This window comes from Dendrobium catenatum, unplaced genomic scaffold, assembly GCF_001605985.2.
Source record: "Dendrobium catenatum unplaced genomic scaffold, ASM160598v2 fragScaff_scaffold_903, whole genome shotgun sequence".
Taxonomy (NCBI): Eukaryota; Viridiplantae; Streptophyta; class Magnoliopsida; order Asparagales; family Orchidaceae; genus Dendrobium; species Dendrobium catenatum.
This window is the reverse complement of record NW_021319365.1, coordinates 122,704-142,424: the sequence shown is the minus strand read 5'-3', so window position 1 is coordinate 142,424 and position 19,721 is coordinate 122,704. Positions and strand designations below refer to the sequence as shown.

At 33.1% G+C, this 19,721-nt stretch overlaps 1 protein-coding gene across 7 annotated transcripts in view; it reads right to left on the bottom strand.

Annotated features, from left to right (window-relative positions):
- Positions 1–7,390, bottom strand: part of LOC110102247 (proteinaceous RNase P 1, chloroplastic/mitochondrial) — a 38,453-nt gene extending 31,063 nt beyond the window's left edge. For 4 of the 7 annotated variants that reach the window (XR_003701606.1, XM_028697225.1, XM_028697224.1 and 1 more), the window contains exon 1: positions 6,251–7,390. Coding sequence is in view for 5 of the 7 variants with exons in the window: in XM_028697225.1 (XP_028553058.1) it covers positions 6,251–7,315 (1,065 nt within the window). In the remaining 2 variants the exon portion in view is untranslated. The remainder of the gene's footprint in view (positions 1–6,250) is intronic. The other 3 variants (XM_028697223.1, XM_020830499.2, XR_003701605.1) reach the window with 2 other exon arrangements.
- Positions 7,391–19,721: the final 12,331 nt, after the last annotated feature.

Genomic DNA, 19,721 nt, shown 5'->3' with positions numbered 1-19,721 from the left:
CAAACACATTTGCACATTTTTTTAATACTCGATCCTTAAATAAACAAGATTGAACACATTCAACACATTTATGTTCATGAACAACGTCATTTAAATCTCGTGAACAAGCTCGACATTAAGCTCAATACGAAGCTCATAAGAGAAACTTGATAAGAAGCTTTTCTTTTATTTTTATACCTTCCATAGAATGAATTTGTTCATGTTTGCTAGATTATTTTTTAAAATGTTCATGAGCAAATATAAGATGAATTATAGATCATTTGTTCGTGAACGAGCTCATTTGGTAGCTTAAAAAATGCTAATTAGTTTATGTTCATAAATGCGATCAATTGATAGCTCAAGAATACTCATTAGAGTATATTCGTGAACGAGCTTGTTTGATAGTTTAAAAACTTTGCCTAAATATGTTCTAATGAACATGCTCGTAATAATTGTTTGTTAGAAGGCTCGATAAGGCTCGTTTCTTTATGTTAATGAAAATCTAGAACTAAAGCTCATTTATAGCTCGATAAGCTCGTTTGTTTTAAGCTCGATAAGCATAAAATGAACCGAACATGAACCAAATATGAACATCCATTAATTTAAACGAACCAAGCTTGAACAAAAACAAAAAGCTCAAGTTGAGCTCGAACCAAATCTGAACAAGGTGATAATAAACGAACTCAAACATGAACACGCATATACTCTGCTCGGCTCGGCTGGATCATTTTTAGCCCTATTCACCATGGCCTTCAAGTTAGCACAAGTATGAATGAGTGAGGTCTCCCTTTAATGTGATCTTTCGACAGCCTACGGAGAGCTTATTGCTACATGATAGGTTGAGATGATCGCATTGAATGTGTTCAACAAAAGGTTGCTTGGAATATGCATTGTAAGTGGTTGGCATCTCCATGATATATAAGTCTATCATGGCGGTGTATTAATGGTTTGCCCTTCGCCCCATGTGCCAGGTAGGGAAATCATGGCTTCATTGTCCCTACACTCACAGAAAGCCAAAGAGAGGACCTAAAAATGGAGGGTGAGTTAAGAGGCAAGAAGATTAATTTTTCAAAAAATAGATTTAAAGATAAATTAACAAATGCTCTATGTCAAATTTAGACACTCCTGGTCTAATAGTTAACGATCAAAACGGGCGGCGACCACAGCATCGTTGAAGGGATTCCTTCTTTTTTTTCTTTCGTTTCTATGCAGAAGTTGATCAGGGCAATCTCAACTACTAGTGTCCATAAGATGTTGGAACAATTTAACTTCACTTGTCCTCAACCTTTTTGGAGATGGCTACTATAGATGACATAATTCGTTCTCACCTAGATGGCAAGTGCAACTTCTACAGTATGAAGTGACAAACAGGAATAGGATTATTCCCATTGCTCACCATGGAAGCCTTCCTTGAGCGCCAACCAAAGTCGGCAAATACGAACTCTTTTCAAATTTCCAACCTTGATGAGGTCCTCGACATGTTTGCGATGTCTCGGCAATCCTCAATGTCATGTTCATAATCTCTATGGAAGGCAAAGCATCATGAGGCATCCCTCATATGCGCATTTGTCTTCATAGGTGGAGAGCGCATAAAGAATTCTTTGTTCCGGATTGCCTCTATGAGCTCAACTGTTAATACCCACAAGGGAGTGGCTGTGAGATAGATAGGGTCATGGTGTGTACCTTTTATATGAAGAGGGCAAGTGGCGCATGGCACTTCTTCCATTCTAGTGTGAGTGGGCCAACTATCCTAAGCAATATTGCTTGTAGGGATGCCTTAGGTAATTTAGACAACGTGAAGCACGCATCATGGTAACCTTGGGAAACTTCTTTCACACATCCCAACCATGGGGATGATCATTCCTTGTACTAAGCCTCTAGGGCAAGTGGATGAGAAGGATTCAATTACTCAATTGTACTTGGCATTGGCCTAGGTGTTGGCGAGTTCAAGCAACCCAACAACATCTTGGCTATTATAGCCCAGTACAAAGCAGAACATGACCTTCTCGCAATCCTTAAGCTAGAACATTATGGGCGACGACTGGCTATATGTCCCTTTATTCCAGCAACTCTCTTTGAAATCTCACAATGAAGCTACAAAGCAACTTGCCCAACTACTCGCGTGTCTTAGGAGAGCTTCCAAATTCTTTTGAGGCTTTTCGGCACTTACAAATTGTGTGTTTAACATTTTTTTTAAACTCGACAAATAAGTGATCATTCCTACAAGCAGACAAGTGAATCACTAAAGTGTTGTCTCTATAAAGATAGTAAAAGAAACTCAACAATAAAAAGCATCATTTACGTCAAGCAACAGCGTCATGAATTCAAAGTTAGCGCCATGATCAGCAGGTAGTTCTTCCCCAGTAAGATTCTAGGTTCGACATCTTATATTTTAGAGACAACCTTTTCACTGCTATCTCTCTGAGAAGTGTTAGTCAATTCAAGTGCTTCTCTCCTTAGTAGCCGTGGACGATTGTACTCTTCATAGCTAATGGAGGTCTGAGTGGGATCAAACGTTGGGCTTTAAGGAGAGCAGTCGGGTCCCTAATCTCCTATAGCAAATAGTTGAGTCATAAGATCCTTCTAGTGCACTTTCTCGTAATGAAAGCCTCAATAATCCTCCCAAGGTATCCAAGATCATCTCTGTGAGTTTTTTTTTTCTATTTCCATGATATTGCGAGAATTGTGTAGTTGGAGCACCCATGTTCATGGATTGTTTTGGTTCTACTACTCTACTAAATATGTTTATCTTCTAATCACTAGCATCAATCTACACTCACCATAACTTTCAAGGTGTTGGATCAAAATATATCCATAGATTACACTCGATCTTACTAGTAAACAACACCAAAGAATAAGACCTCATAACTTAGAGTAAGCATGAAAAAGAGAGGATAGAATTTTAGACAATCTAGGAAGAGAAAAGCATATAAGAAACTCCTAGAATGCTCCAATAGATCAATGATGTTACAAAAGATCCAAAATGTGCATTTTAATTTATTTATAGGATTCTGAGAGCTACAGAGAAAGCTACATCCAAAAAGGAAAAAAAAAAAGTACATTATTAATTATGGCCCACTGTAAACCATACATGATATATACCATGGCCTGATTAGCCCCCATATAGCTCTTCATCCTCAGCCTACCAGGACAATTATGAATATACATATAAACCAATTTTCCTTTTTTATTGTGAAATATCTCAGAAGGTAAAACATAGCAATGATAACAAAATAAGGCTTCCTCTATACTGATCCTGAGATCAGTGACATTTTAGAATGTTATTGCATCATGAAGAAAGTCTTGTTAGAAGCATCTCCAACCAAATCGAACGTCATTTGGCTATTGTTCTGTTTGTTGTTTTCGCGAGTTTCCCACCTTAACACAAACATAAAAGCATTTTACGTTTTCTCTCTGTTGTGCGCAGTGGGGAAAAACACAAAAATGGCGTTTGATTTGTCGTTCAGTTGGACACTCACAGGTACTGTGACCGGAGAATACCATTCGTTGGAGATGGCCTATAAGAATGAAGAATCGGAAATGGATCTCACATCAACAAGCTTTAACCAAGTGTTACATGTACCAAAAAATTATGGATTATAGGTGCTTCACCCATTTTCTGAAACAAATGAAAGTACAAACCCATTAGATCAAAAGAGCATTTCAAGAGACTTTTTATAAATCTATAATCTAGTGGCACTGTAACAAAACACCAACAGGCACTCGTATATATAAAAATAATAATAATAAATTTAAAAGAGAGCTCATCCCACTGCACACTTCCATCTTTGGTAAGCAACCTATTTCATCAATTCCAAAGACAATAAATTTGTTGACTTGAAAAAGAAATTTTCTCTACAAAATGGAACGTAAATAAGATAATTTGTCATGTAAATCCAGCTTCCACTAGAATTTTAATGAATATACCGAACCTTCAGACATCAATTCAATCTAATGGCAAATAAGAATCTCATGCGTAAATATAAACAAATGAACAAAATTGTAATAGTGCACCAACTATTACCATATCAACTAAAGGAAATGACATGTAAGATGCAAAATCAGTTGGAACCTGAAAGCCGGCAAAATCCGCCTAGACCTCCTTAAAGAGAGCATTTCAAGAGACTTTTATTAAACCTATAATCTAGTGGCACTGTAACAAAACGCCAACAGGCACTCCTATATATAAAAATAATAATAATAAATTTAAAAGAGAGCCAATCCCCACTGGCACACTTCCATCTTTGGTAAGCAACCTATTTCATCAATTCCAACAACAACAACAACAACAACATCAAGCCTTTATCCCACTACGTGGGGTCGGCTACATGAATCCTTTTTCTCCATTGTGTCCTATTAAAAGTCAAATTCTCGTTTAAATCTAATAAAGAAAGGTCATTCTTAATATTTCTAACCAGTCTTTTTAGGTCTACCCCTACCTTTCTTAACATAAGTCAAATCTAATACCTCTACTCTCCTAACCGGGTCATCGCAAGGCCGCCCTTTATGTGACCAAACCATCTAAGGCGACTTTCTCTAATTTATCTTCTACTGGAGCTACTCAACCTTTTCACGTATATGCTCATTTCGTATCCTATCTCTAAGGGTCAAGCCACTCATCCACCTGAGCATCCTCATCTCTCCACACTTAACTTAGTATTATGCTTCTCTTTTAAAGGCCAACATTCGGCACCAATAAAGCATTGCAGGCCTCACTACCATCTTATAGAATTTTCCTTAAGTTTGAGGGGTACATTTCTATCACATAACAAGCCCGATGCATTCCTCCACTTCAACCATCCAACTTGAATTCTGCTGATAATATCCCCTCTATTTTCACCATCACTCTGAACAATGATCCAAGATATCTAAAACGTGTACTCTTATTAATGACTTGATCGCCCAAAGTCACAATCCCCTCACTAGGTCTATTACTACTAAAATTACACTCCATATATTCTGTTTAGATCTACTCAAGCGAAAACCTTTAGACTCTAAGGTTGACCTCCATAATTCAGTTTACCTTCAACTCCCTCTCTAGTCTTGTCAACAAGAAGAATATCATCAGCAAAAAGCATACACCAAGGTACATCCTCTTGCAAATGTCTAGTGAGAACATCCATACTAAAGCAAAAAGATATGGGCTTAAAGCTGATCCTTGATGTAACCCAATCGAAAAGAGAAATACTTGGTCAATCCACCTTGTGTTTGAACACAAGTAATAGCTCCTGCATACATATCTTTAATGATTTGAATATAAGCATTATTGACTCCTTTCTTTTCAAGAACTCTCCATAGCACTTCTCTTGGAACTTTATCATATGCTTTTTCTAAATCAATAAATATCATATGTAGATCCTCCTTATTTTCTCTATATTTCTCCATCAAACCTCTTAATAATATATGGCTTCCATAGTCGACCTACCCGGCATGAATCCAAATTGATTTTGAGAAACATTAGTATCACGCCGCAACCTATGCTCCAAAACTCGCTCCCATAGTTTTAAAGTATGACACATTAACTTAATACCTCTATAATTCGCACAATCTTGTACATCACCTTTTTCTTAAAAATAGGAATTAACACACTCATTCTCCACTCATCTGGCATCTTCTTAGTCTTCAAAATAGTATTAAAAAGTTTAGTAAGCCATGAAATTCCTTCATCTCCTAAGCATTTCCACACCTCTATTGGAATATCATCAGGTTCAACAGCTTTTCCACCCTTCATTTTTTTTAAAGCCTCTCTAACTTCAGTTTTACTAATACGCCGATAAAAACATAAATCTTTATTTTCATCTAGGGTGCTAAGGTCACTATAGTCAATCTTATTATCAGAATCTTCATTAAAAAGTTTAGCAAAATATCTCATCCATCTTTGTTGAATATCATCTTCTAAGAAAAGTATTTTTTGATCTTCATCTTTAATACACTTCACTAGAACTAAATCCTTACTACTCCTATCTCTTTGGGAAATATATAAAGTGGCTCGTAAGGATGCTAAGAAAGCAATATGCGAATAAATTTGTTGACTTGAAAAAGAAATTTTCTTCTACAAAATGGAACGTAAATAAGATAATTTGTGGTGTTAATCCAGCTTCCACTAGAATTTTAATGAATATACCGAACCTTTAGCCGTCAATTCAATCTAACGGCAAATAAGAATCTCATGCGTAAATATTAAACAAATGAACAAAATTGTAATAGTGCACCAACTATTACTATAATCAACTAAAGGAAATGACATGTAAGATGCAAAATCAGTTGGAACCTGGAAGCCGGCAAAATCCGCCTTGACCTCCTTCTTACTAGCCAGTTGGGCCAAAGACCTTGCAAACACCTCAGTCTCCACAGGATCTATATCTATACAAATCATCCTATCCCCACACCGCCTGCACACACCTTCCTTGTCCATCTCACTCCTGCCAACACTCCACGGGCCCTTACCCAACCACCCCTGTCCATGCCACCCTCCCCCTCCTTTGGAAACCCCTTCATTGACCTTATCCACATCCCACTCCTGAAACCCAAATCTTGCTGCCGGTTCTGTTTGAAACCAAGCTTCAATCAACTCGGCCGTCGTCTCCGAGACGTTCCTCAATTCGGTCCTCATCCTGTGCAGCAGCCGATATACATCTTCTCCCCTCCCAAGCTGCGAATTGAGACGGAAGAGAGCAGCGAGCTCCAGCTCCTCGGCAGCAACCTCTGCCTCGACCATGTGAAACTCGAGCTGGTGTGCCTTCTTGACGTCACCCTTGTTGCAGAAGCCAAAGAGGGCAGGGCCGTAGCTGCGGAGGCGTGGGGTGATGCCGGCGGAGGACATGGTTTTGATGAACTGGAAGGCAAGGTCGGGGTCGCCGCGGGCCGCGGCAAGACGGATGAGGGTTGTGAAGGTTGCCTCATTAGGGGTGATGCCATCGATTGACATCTGGCGGAAGATGTCAAGGGCGCGTTCAGCGTCAGAAGAGGTGGCGGAGGGATGGGAGCAGAGATAGAGCAAGACATTATACTGGTGGAGGGAAAGCGGGATGGAACCGGCGCGGGCGGAGTCGTAAAGACGGAGGGCTTCAGAGACGTCACCGTGCTTTGAGCATAAATCCAGTTGGTGGCGGAGGAGGTTCTCCGGCGTCTCACGGCGGGCCTTTTTAGATCGTTTATCAGCGGAAGTGGTGCAGAGCGGGAAGGAGTTGGTTGAAGGGTTGAGATGTTTGAAATTATGCCGAAGAGAAGGGCAGTAGATGTGTTGGTTAGCGCGACGGGCACCGTGAGTTACGGAAAACAAGAGGGAAGGGGGCCAGCGGATGAGAGAGGAGCGGAGGGAAATTGCTAGAGGCATCCGTGCCGTCGCTGATGCTAGGCAAACATTCGAGCGGAGAAATTATTTTGTGGAGTCCGGATGATCTACTTCCAGCTCATATAAAATTATAAATTTTATATTTTATTTCTGTTTTGTTTGTCCGCTGGATTCGGTCGAATATGAATTTGGTATTAAAAAAAAATCATCATCCCATTTAAATTTAGTGTTTAATATTGGTGTTTCTTTTTAACCTGAAAAAAAATCGTAAAAGCTATCAAATATTTAAGATTTTAGCTCAATAAATTTTTGATGTATGCTGAGAAATAAAATAGAGGAAGCCGATGAAGATGAAGACTAATTTGGAAGATAACATTACATTCTTTGAGTAGATGATATGTCCACAGAATGCAAAGGCCAGAAGGTAGTATGCAACATCTAGAAAGATGAAGACTTGAAGTTGAAAAAACTACAGTTTGAAGGAATAATAGGTTTAGAGTATGAAATGGAAGTTATTTTGATGGAAGTGCTGCAGATTTGAACTTATCAGAACAACACACTGTGAGCAAGCATGTAGACAGTCAACACATAATCAATACTGACTATATAAAAGCTTGTAGCCGCTATGTACAAACTGTGTATTTAAAACTTCTATGTAATTATTGAGTATCAATTATGTATTTATTATATATTTATAAGCTTTGTATTCACTTTGTACCAGTGTGTGTATAAGGATGAGAAGAGGCATACAAATGTATATTTAATGTGTATTTATTATATATTATTACAAACATACGTAGTGATTTAATAGATCAGGTTATTGAACATATGTATTCACTTTATCGAATGTGCATTAAGAATATGAATTATAAGTAACAATTGTTTTGATCCTATCAATATAACTTTATTGTGTATCCATTGCATATTGACTATGTATTTGCTACATATTTGATGATTATTGATTGTGAATTTACTTCCTACTAGTAGCATATCTACTGTATATTTAATGTGTATTTATTGTATATTGATTACATATTGACTGTGTATTTTATGCATATTCACTGTATATTTGTTGTGTATTAATTGTATATTTATTGTATATTTTTTGCAAGTTTGTTGTGTATTTGTTACATATTTGTTGCGCATTTATTACGTATTTACAATGTATTTGTTGTATATTAATTGAAAATTATTCATGGTGTGTATAAAAATGGGCAACAGACATGCGAGGTTTACTACAGTTATGCCCATAATGTTAATTTTAATATTTGCAATAATTATCATGGTTGCTGACCAAATTCTAGAAAGAAAATATGAGGACTTTATTTGTTCAAAATCTAGTTTCAAGAAGGGACTTGATCTGAATTCTCAAATAAAATATAAAAAATCATAGACCCGAACGAGTTGTCCAGCTATGATTAAGTTTATAGTGGATGAAGCTAGAAATTTGAATGTTAAAAAATTTATTAAAAGTCACAATCATGAATAGTCTAAGCCTACAGTCTGACATCTACTGAGATCATGTAGATATATTTGTGATGATAAAGCTTCAGTTCTTAAATTATGCATTTTTCTACCTTGTAAATGAAGTTAGAGGTATCAAAAATACTGGATTCTCTAAGAGAAATTCATAGAACTTTATTCAAAAAGGGAAAAGAGCAAATATTGAATTTGGGAATATTAATTCTTTGATTCAATTATTTAAAAATTGTCAAGTTGATGACAACATATTTATATTGGACGTCCAAATTGATGAATTTGTTATATTATTAAATTTTTTGGATTGATGGGTTATGTATGATCGGTTATGATTGCTTTGGAAATTTGGAAATTTTTAATACTAGTTAAAACCTTAATAAATATAATTTAGTATATGCACTATTTATCGGGGTTAATAATTATTGACAAAATATTTTATTTCAGGTGACCTTTTTGTTAAAGGAAATAATTGAATCATTTAAATCGATTTTTAGAATATTTGTATGAATAATGGGTGATAATTATCTACTCACAATATTTATTAATCAGGACCAAATAATGATTAGGGCCATAGAAGTTACATTACCTCACACTCATCATAGAAGTTGCATTACCTCACGCTCAACAATGTTAGAGGAATTTTTTTATAAGTGTATCAGTAAGTGTAACTCTGACGAGTTCGAAAGAAATGAGCTAAAATGATCACAGAAGGAAACCTCCTTAATCATGGTTGGTTAGGAGATCTTTATAGGATAAAAAATAAATGTTCAACAACATTCAATAAGGATTATTTTAGCATGGGCATTCTATCCATACAACATAGTGAGTCTACTAATAATGTGTGTCATGATATTTCAAGGCCCATAAGTTTTATAACTAATTATTTTCTAGGCTTAAAGAGGGTGATGATAACTTGTCACTAGAAAAAAAAGGATGAGGATTATAAATGTTGCTGGTCTGAAACAATTCCTGTAACAAAAAACAATCCACTATTTAACCAAGCTGTTCAATTTTACTCAAGAAAACTATATTTATTTTTGAAGAAAAATTTTTATATGATGTGGGTGGAATGAGTATAGACTTTGTTTCAAGTGATTCTTCAAAATTTTTTATCAAGTACACAAGAATAAGGACCTTTCTAAACATGGAATTTTCATTTTGATATAAAAGAGGGCATAATCCAATGCACCTATATAGAGTTTGAGATAATGGGTTTGCTGTTTTCTCACTACTTGAAAGTTTTGAGGCAGCTGTATATTATAAAATTCCCTAAAAATTACATACTATTGTGATGGTGAGTAAGAGCTTAAAAACATATTTGTTCATAGATACAAGAAAGAATAATTTTGAAGCTAGTTGTGAATTCATATTCAAAAATTATCTTAGCATATTTACATACCAAATTAGCACATGAGCGAAGGGAAATGAGGAGGCTGAGCAATACATTTTTGTTGCAATAAAGGATATGACTCAAAATATCAACTTGATTCTAAATGGCAAGAGAAAAAACCATAAGTTTGTAGGAAATACACATAATGGCATTGCAAAATTGAAAGATCTATTAAAGTGTATGCTAAAAGGCATCTCTAATGCACGGTTGAATGGCCACTAGAAAAGTGGAAGAAGCCTTTCAGCATAATTTAAATTACCTACTAATTACTTATCATTATATATTATGAGACAATGTATATTTTATTGAGAATTAGTTTTTCAACAGAAAAAACTAACATGAAGGCAAATAAAATATAAATCTATTAACTTTTATGCCAAATCAAGTTCTTAAACATGTTCGAATGCTTCAATGAATAATTCATATATGGAGCAGCAACCAAATAACTAGGGTTGAAATACACTAGAATGTTGATAGATTTCATACTTTAGAGCAACAATTTTGTTAAGTTTAATTATAATAATTATTTTTAAATTAAAAAAATATATATATATATGTTAATAATTGATGGGTTCAAACATTCTTCATTCATTATAATAGAATAAGTTGGTTTTATTCATTGTCGTAATATTGAACATGTATTTTCACTATGTACTAATTGTGTAAGAAATATATTTTTTGATAATTTAAAAATAACTTAACTATTTATTAACATCGCATTTGCTACATATTAACTGTGTATTCACTGAATATTTATTATTTATTTATAACATATTTACTGTATATTAACTATGTATTTACTATATATTTAGTGTGTATTTACTGTGTATTAATTATGTATTTATCATGTATTTCCTTAGTACTTATTGTACATTTATTACATATTTACTGAGTGTTTGTTGCATACTAACTGAATATTAAATATTTACTGACTACGTATTTACTGCATATTTATTGTATATTTGCTAGATATTAACTACATGTTTATTACATATTCATTGTGCATTTGTTATGTATTTTCTGCATATTTACTACATATTTACTATATATTTACTGCATAATTATTATATATTTCTATGGAATTACTATGTATTTTCTAAGTATCAATTGCGTATCAATTTAAAATGTGCATTAAGAATTTAATATTTTAAAAAATGATTGTATTAAATGTGATTTATGATGAAGATGAAATAGGATGGAAATGTCCAATCAGTTTACTTCACTAATTATGGACTATTTATTATAAGAATATAGAATGGTAAGTCTGTAGTATTATATTATTGAATATTTCTTAATATAAGAATCAATATATGTCCAAAATTTACATTTATTTTGTAAATTTTTGAAAATATTGATCAAAGAATACATTGTAAGCTTTTTGTATGAATCAAAGTTAATACAAAGTGTACATAAAAAAGTTTATTTCATCATTGAACAAAGTAGGGCATAGGCAAATTTGGCCCTAAATTTTGGCATTTCTGCTTGTCAATCTATTTGATCTGCCTAGTCTACTTTCCTTTTACTAAGAATAATTTTTTTCATATATTTGGAGACAAATATTCTGCATTTAAAAATATTTGTCTTGGTTGGCAAACCATGAACAATTTGGAGATACCATTTTCTTACATCACTTTCAAAAGAATCCTTTGTATCCTCTTACAAGTTTTTTTTTTGAAAAATATAACGAATATGTTTTAGTTGAATGGACATACAAATGACTTTTCTAATTATATTGCTTGTATCCTTGCAAGAATTCAACATGGATATGATTAATGTATGAGCAAAGAATATTATATAGAAATTATTTATTATGTGAATACTAACCCAATGCATTGGTGAGACGTATATGTAGTGCTGGCACAAGCTAGGGAAAAGTTTATTCTTCTCAGACAAAATTTTAGCAAAGGCATCTATATGATTTTTATCTAAATATTTATTTGCTAAAAAGTCATCAAGATTAGCTCTACTTATTATTGTGTTCCTAGAAAAAGATATGAGGTCAATTCTAGAAACAAAGCCAAAATATAGTAAATATGCAGTCAAAATATAGTAATACACAATGAATACACAATAAATACATATTGGATATGTAGTAAATATGCAGTCAATATGCATTAAATATAAAGTTAATACATAAAAAAAATATAGTGAATACGCAATAAATACATAGTTAATATGAAGCAAATACATAGTAAATATGTAGTGCATTCGCAGTTAGTACGCAGTCAATACACATTTAAGTTATCTTGAATACACTAAACAATCCAAAGAAAAATAAACATTCATGTTAACATACTTTTCAAATCTTTCCACCATAGATAATTTTTTTTTCTTTATTTAACATCTCCTTGCCCTCAAATTTTATTATTTTTCTTGTAAGTCTAGGAACAATTGGAAGTTCATCCCCAAGAATTGGATTAGTTAGGGGCGCTTGTTGTATAGGTGGGGGCTCTATTATATTCATCATGATGTTTTTAAAATTTTTATTTTTATCTTTTTTTTTTCTTTTCTCTTGATGTTATATCATCATCCTCATCATGAGGAACTATAACATCTATGATTCCTTCTTTCTATTAATAAGAAGAAAGAGGGTTTTCTCCTTGTTGTCAATGGGAGGAGGGAGTGCAACAGCTGAGACTTCCTCCTTTCTATAGATAAAAGGAGGAATTTCCTCAATTGGGGCTTCATTGTTGATGTTGATGATAAGAATTAGATCTTTCTTGTTATTTTTGATAGTTAGGGGGGACTTGGTGGTAGGATGATGATAAGGATGCAAGAGGTTGTTGGGGATCAAATTTATTTTGTGCAACATATTGGATGAGCTTGTATTCAAGGGAATTAACTTTTACTTCAATTTCATCAAGCCTTTTTCCCAGCTTCTCTTTAATTTTATTGAATTATTTTGTGCATATTATGTGGAGGGAACTCAGTAATTATTTATGGACGCCAGCCCAATCCCAAAGCTAATGTTGGAGGGGGGCTAGTGATTTCTCATGGATGCTAGCCTAACCTTTACTAGGATAATAAGGGATGGAAGTGAAGTCAATAAAATAGATTGACTGCTTTCTCTTGGATTACTCCCTTGATGATATTAAAATTTTACACAAAAATTATTACATTGTTAATAAATATAATATCTTAGGTGTATTAATTAAAATGTGCTCCAAGATAAATCTTCATGCGTACCTATCATTCCTTTAGCATAGTAAATAAATTTATAGCCTTTTTGATAGAATAAAATACTTTTGTATCATCCCATCGATGGAAGTAGGCTTTTAGGTGAGGGTACCTAGGGAATTTATTGAGGTATTCTCTAGGAAGCAAATCTATATAAGATCAAATAAAATATTCGCTTAAAATGAATTAATAATTAGAATGATACTTAGATACTCTTAACACTCATAATTAGTTATGTACAAAATCGTTTATATAAACCAATATCTTCTTTAAGGAAAATTTTGTGGCAATTTTATGGAATTTATTAACTAAAATTTTTCTTAGGGTCCCTGCACAATTAATTGATGAAAACTCATTTATATTACTTGCAATATTAAGGAAATACTTGATAAATGTCTTTAACATGATAGATAGGTCAGTCGATCTATTCATTTCCATCATCTCAATCTTAATATCAGTTGATGTGAATCCTATAAGTGGCTCACTCTGTCGTATGATGTCAAAAACATTTTTTGGTAAACTTGTAAGCATAGCCACTTCATCAGATGTGATTTTTTAGCAAATGACCCTTGATTATAAATGATTTCTATAAAATATCCAAGAATTTATGTAGCTACTATATCAAAGAAATATTTTGCTAAAATGATGGGAACTTAAAAAATTGATAAATATGTAATCTCTTCAAGGTGTCCTCGACATCCTTGTATATTATCTCGATGAAAGAGTTGTAAATAGTTTTAAATGTTGATACAAAATAATGATAAGTGATAGGTCAAACATACAAAGACATCTATAGAAAGTAAAGAAGAATATGCAGTAAATACATAGTAAATATGTAGTTAATACGTAGTTGACATGGAGTTGAGACGTTGTTGATTCTATATTTTGCAGTAAATATACAACAAATACGTAGTCAATACGTAGTGAATACAAGCAAACATAAAGTCAATACACAGTGAATACGTAGAAAATACGTAGTGAATATGTAGTGAATACATAATAAATATGTAGTAAATATGCAGTAAATATATAGTGAAAGTGCTCTGATGGAACTAGAAAGTTTGTTAGGGATGTTAGGCCCTATGAACCGGCCCAAGGCTAATTAAAAGAGAGAGGTGAATCAGTATTTAAAGAAAAACTAAAAATTAAAACCAAAACCAAGATTCACCACAATGAAAACCAAAGTACAGAAATTAAATACGAAAGTAATAAAGGAAATAACACACTGGATTTATAGTGATTCGGTCAAACCTTGACCTACGTCCACTCCTTGGAGGCACCCTCCAAGTATTGCACTAAACTAAGTGTCTCTCCTTTAGCCCCCACAGCTAGGCGGAGATGCCCTTACAAAATCACTTCCACCTTCCCCGATGCGGCAAAGTCGCCGGGTCCTTTGACACCAAAGATATATTCTTCTTCCCAAAACTTCCCTCAAGACAAGCCTTGAATCCGTAGGTACTAAGGTGTAAGCTCGTCGGAGCAACCGTATGGAACCCCCTCCACACTCCCTTGAAACCCCCTCCAAGGATCTTCTCCCTCTCTCAAACTCCACCCTTTCCTCTCTCCCTTTCAATCTCTCTCTTCAAGTTTCCTCCAGAAGAACAAAGTTATAATGACTGCCAAAGAGAGTCTTCATGAGAAAGCAAGAGGTCTTTAAATAGATTTGCAAATCGACATTATCATCCAGGACGATTGTCGAATCACCTCGGATGATATGCATAAAAAAGAGAGCTTTCGAAAACCCTAAAAACTCAATTTTGGTGCCAAACATCATCTAGGACGATCCCTGGATCGTCCTGTACGATGTGCTTAAAAAGAGGGCTTCAAAAATACCTAAAAACTCAATTTTTGTGACCAGAATCATCCTGGACGATCGCAGGATCGTCCAGTACAACGTGTAGAATTTGACCTGATAGTCTTGGACAATATTAGGATAGTCCAGGACGATTAGTACAAAAAATGTACATATCGTCCAGGATAATATTTGGATCGTCCGGGATGATGTAGAAGAGAAATTATGGTATTTTGTCCTGATTGTTTTGGGAAAATTAAGTATTTCGACAAACATCGGCCAGAACGATATACAGAACGTCCAGGATGATATGATTGATAAATTTAATCATAATTAGTCCCTTAATCACATGATCAATTTAGGCATGATTTGTATTGATCGTCCTGGATGATCCAGATTGTCCGGGACTATTAGAACAAAAATTAAATCTTTAAATCTTGCCAAAATTATCATTGTCGGCTCTTTTCCGAGATCATAAAGGATCGTCCTGGATGATCCAAAATCGTCCAGTACGATTAGTTCAAAACATGATCTTCTAGATTTGACTAGATCTCACTCCCTTGAGTGTGTGTGTGCATGGTCACCAAGCAAGCATACACCCTTATAAGACTTGACTCAAGAAATCAAAAATTACATTAATGAATATTACAAACCCTTTTATAACATAATATTATTCAACCCAATCTTGAGCTCTGATTCTTTGTTTGATGTTGCATGTTATTTCTGAAATATTAGTATACACACAAACAAAGATATATTGTAAATACAAGTAAACAACAAAAAGTGAGCCATAATATTTGTTATCATCAAAAACATAAACTCATAAGCTTGAGTTGCAACATATAGTAAATATGCAGTGAATACACAGTAAATATATAGTAAATACTTATGGAATATACATTAAATATGAATAAACTATGTTGTATGTTTGTTAAATACATAGTAATACACAATAAGTTACAAAAAATGAATAAAAATTAACTCTTAGAAATTTGAAAACTATTAACATAATTTTGGAAATGGAAGACAGTTGATACAGAGTCGATATTAGTGAATACGTTATGAATAAATAGTAAATACGTAATAATATTATAACAATATATAATTAATATGCAGTAATTATATTACTAAAAAAATAAATAAAATGAACAAAACATAACTTATTTAAATTTGAAAAATATACAACATAATTTTGGAAGTGGAAGAGAGTCGATACATAGTAAATTCACATAAAATATGTAGGTCATACATAGTAAATACGCAATAATCCAAAATAACCTTAAACGTTAAACCCTAAAACCCATTTTGTGAGATAAGCCAAAAGAAGTATCTCTTTGAAGATGAATTGAATGAGAATGACATATTAGGCTTATTCGTGGAAGACAACTTAGTGCCTGAATGCAATTAAATTGTGAATAATCTGGAATCCCGAATTCTGAAAGTGAACCATGTGTACCAAAGATGAAAAGTGATTGAAATGATACAAAGTGAACTTGCTCTGAGACTTTTTATCTCCTGTGAATTCAAAATTTTCTTTGTCGGGTAAGTTAGGCTGACAAGATAGATAAAGTATGAAATCCATAATGGGTCAAGTTTATCAAACTAATAACACATAAATAAAATATGAAATTCATATTGAATGTCCATTTATCCAATCTGTGTATCATGATTTCATTGGAGTTCAAACACAGAGCTACTTCTAAACTCTATACAAAATAATTTCTCCAAAGAGTTATAGCATTTTATAAAAGGTAGGCTTGTGGGTCATATTCAAATTACTAAAATTAAGGTTTTTTTGTGTGTGTTTGGCTTGGCACTCAAATTTAATCAATCAAAGATTTCAAAAAATATTAATTAGAGTTATTCACATGGGATAAATAGTTTATGATGTTATTATTATTGTATGTTATTTATTTGAGTGAAATCCAAATTAAACTCTAAGGTAATTTATTTTGCTGGAAAAAATACAATGTAAAATGAAAAATTGTAAATGCATTTAAAATATTATAAATTTATTTATATTAATGTAAATAAAATGCATGTTATTTTTTTTAGTTGGAGGTGAATGTATTATAAAGCTCAATAATGTTGATAGTTGGTTGTTGATGTGGTGAGCGATGGTGGTGAACAGTGGCCAATGGCAGTTGAGGTTGTCAACAACATTGTGATGGCGCTAACTAGTTGCGATGGATTGAGGTTAGCAGTGGAGGGCAACATTAGACTAAGACGGGTGGCAACAAACCATATCAAGGGTTCATGACATTGACAAGTAGCTGCAAGGGTTTACATCCATATACAGTAGTAAGGGGTGATACAAATGGGTAATTGTTGTAGGAGGCGACAACTAGCATCCACTATAGAGTTAGCTTATGATGTATTTGGAATTTGACCACAAACCTATAAGTTTTGGATGCATAAAAAATGAACTATATACTTAATTTGGTATTCATCATAATTTTACTTTATATTCCTTTTTCATCAAAACAAACATTGATATTATTAAAATTAATGTATATGGGATACTTTACCATCACTTTTTATCAAACCAAATGACCATTTTATATGTTTTACAACACAATTTGATTTTATATGTCTCATAATTTGGAGTTAAATATCAAATATTTATTTTGTTTAGAAAATATATGCTCAATAGTTTTTTTTTTTTGGATTAAAATATCTTCACTTTTGTTAAATAGTATACAAAGGGACATTGATCAAATAATCCATTAAACCTTCAAGTAGATGTTATGCAACCCTTTCTCTTCATAGTTCCTTACCACCTTGCTTTTCCAAGCTCCATCTCCATCTTTGATGATCTTTAATATCTTGTGATAAGTTAGTGGAAAAGTTCCCATAGTACAGTTCTACCTGCATCATCAACAAGTTGTTCAAGGTTAGTGATGTTATTTTGGTTTGAAAACATCATTAGCTCGCTATACTCTAAACCTATAATCATATTATGCATCACATTATTAACTTTTAATGTTGATCTCATAATACTTGAACCTTATTCTAATAGAGTTACAACCTTGATCAAATATAATCGAGCCTTTATTGAACCATAATTGAACTCCTTCATAATATTTTTTGAATTACCTCACTTTATACTTAATTGAACCTTGATTGAAAAATGTTCAAACTTTGATCAAACCTTGTTTGAATATTATCCATACATAAGATTACTCAATTTTCAAATATCAATGAATAAATAAATATGATGAGTTATTATTGAGGTTGCATGGGGAGGTCTTAATATTAATCAAAATTTAAGTGATAAATTTATTATTGGATTACCTTAGAGGTGAGGTTTAGGAAGTCATCTCGCATTTAGCTAACTCACATAACATTTACATGAGATTCGATAAGATTCCATAAGATTGCAAGCATATTGGGGAGAAACATCCAACCATATAGAGTGATTTGGACTTAGACGTTAAAAGGAACATTATTAATAGTGAAAAACAGTTAAGAATATATGCATTCTAGATATGCATTCTCATTTAATTATACAATTACCTCTAAGTCACAAGATGAAATTCCTACAAGGTAAGGATTGATGGGAATTCTAAATATCATTTAATGAGAATTATATAATAAGTTAGAAATCTTTATTCACATGCTTCCATAGAAGAAAAAAATCAAATAATTTAGATATTAATAAAGGACCTTTAGAGAATAAAAAAATCACTCTATTTATTATTGTAAGACCATTATATTAGCTTAGATTTCATACAACTTGTGAGGTTATGTCATTGATTTGTTATGGAATAATTAAATACTTGTCATTATGATGCATTACACCTTTTATTTTATATTATGTTTCAAGGTTCAAGAGAGGTTGTTAAACCTTGTTGAACTTCTTAAGGCACACTAAGATAGGGATGAATTGTTATTTTAAAAATTTATTTATCAAAAATATATTTTTGATGTTTAAACGAAATTCTCTAGTTCAATTCAAAATCAAATCTTGTCATGCAAAAGCAAATGATATGAAAATTCAAACGCAATTTTTTGTTTTGATCTTGTAGAAAAAAAATGAAAAAAAAATATTTTTCTTTTTGTTTTTATGTTTGTATTTTACTTATTTTTTAAAAAAAGGTTCAGAAAAAAATTCAATATTTTCAACTCAATTTTGCATGAAAGTAGACATGCAAGAAATAAGAATTTAGAAAATAAAAAGCTAAAATGAAATAAGAACAAGCACATGAGAAATTTTATTGTTGTTTGGTCAAACATATTGCCCTACGTCTACTCCCAAGATTCCTCCCTTTGGGTATTTTACTTAACCTTTAGTGTCTCTCCTTTAACTCCCACTAGAAAGTGAAGAATCCCTTACAAAATCACTTCCACCATTCCATGGTGTAGTAGAGAACCAGAATCCTTTTCACCCTCCTTGTGATGCAGAGAACCTGAAATTATTTTTACTCTTCAAGTGAGGCAGAGAACCTTGAATCCTTTTCATCATCCTTGTGAGGTACAGAACCTGGAATCCTTTTAATCCTCTTGGGGAGGCAGAGAATCAAGATCTAAGGCCTTGAAGACTTTCTTCCTAGAGCTACCTATCAGAACAACAAAGACACTTGGAGTAACCAGGCAGAAGCTTGCCTAGA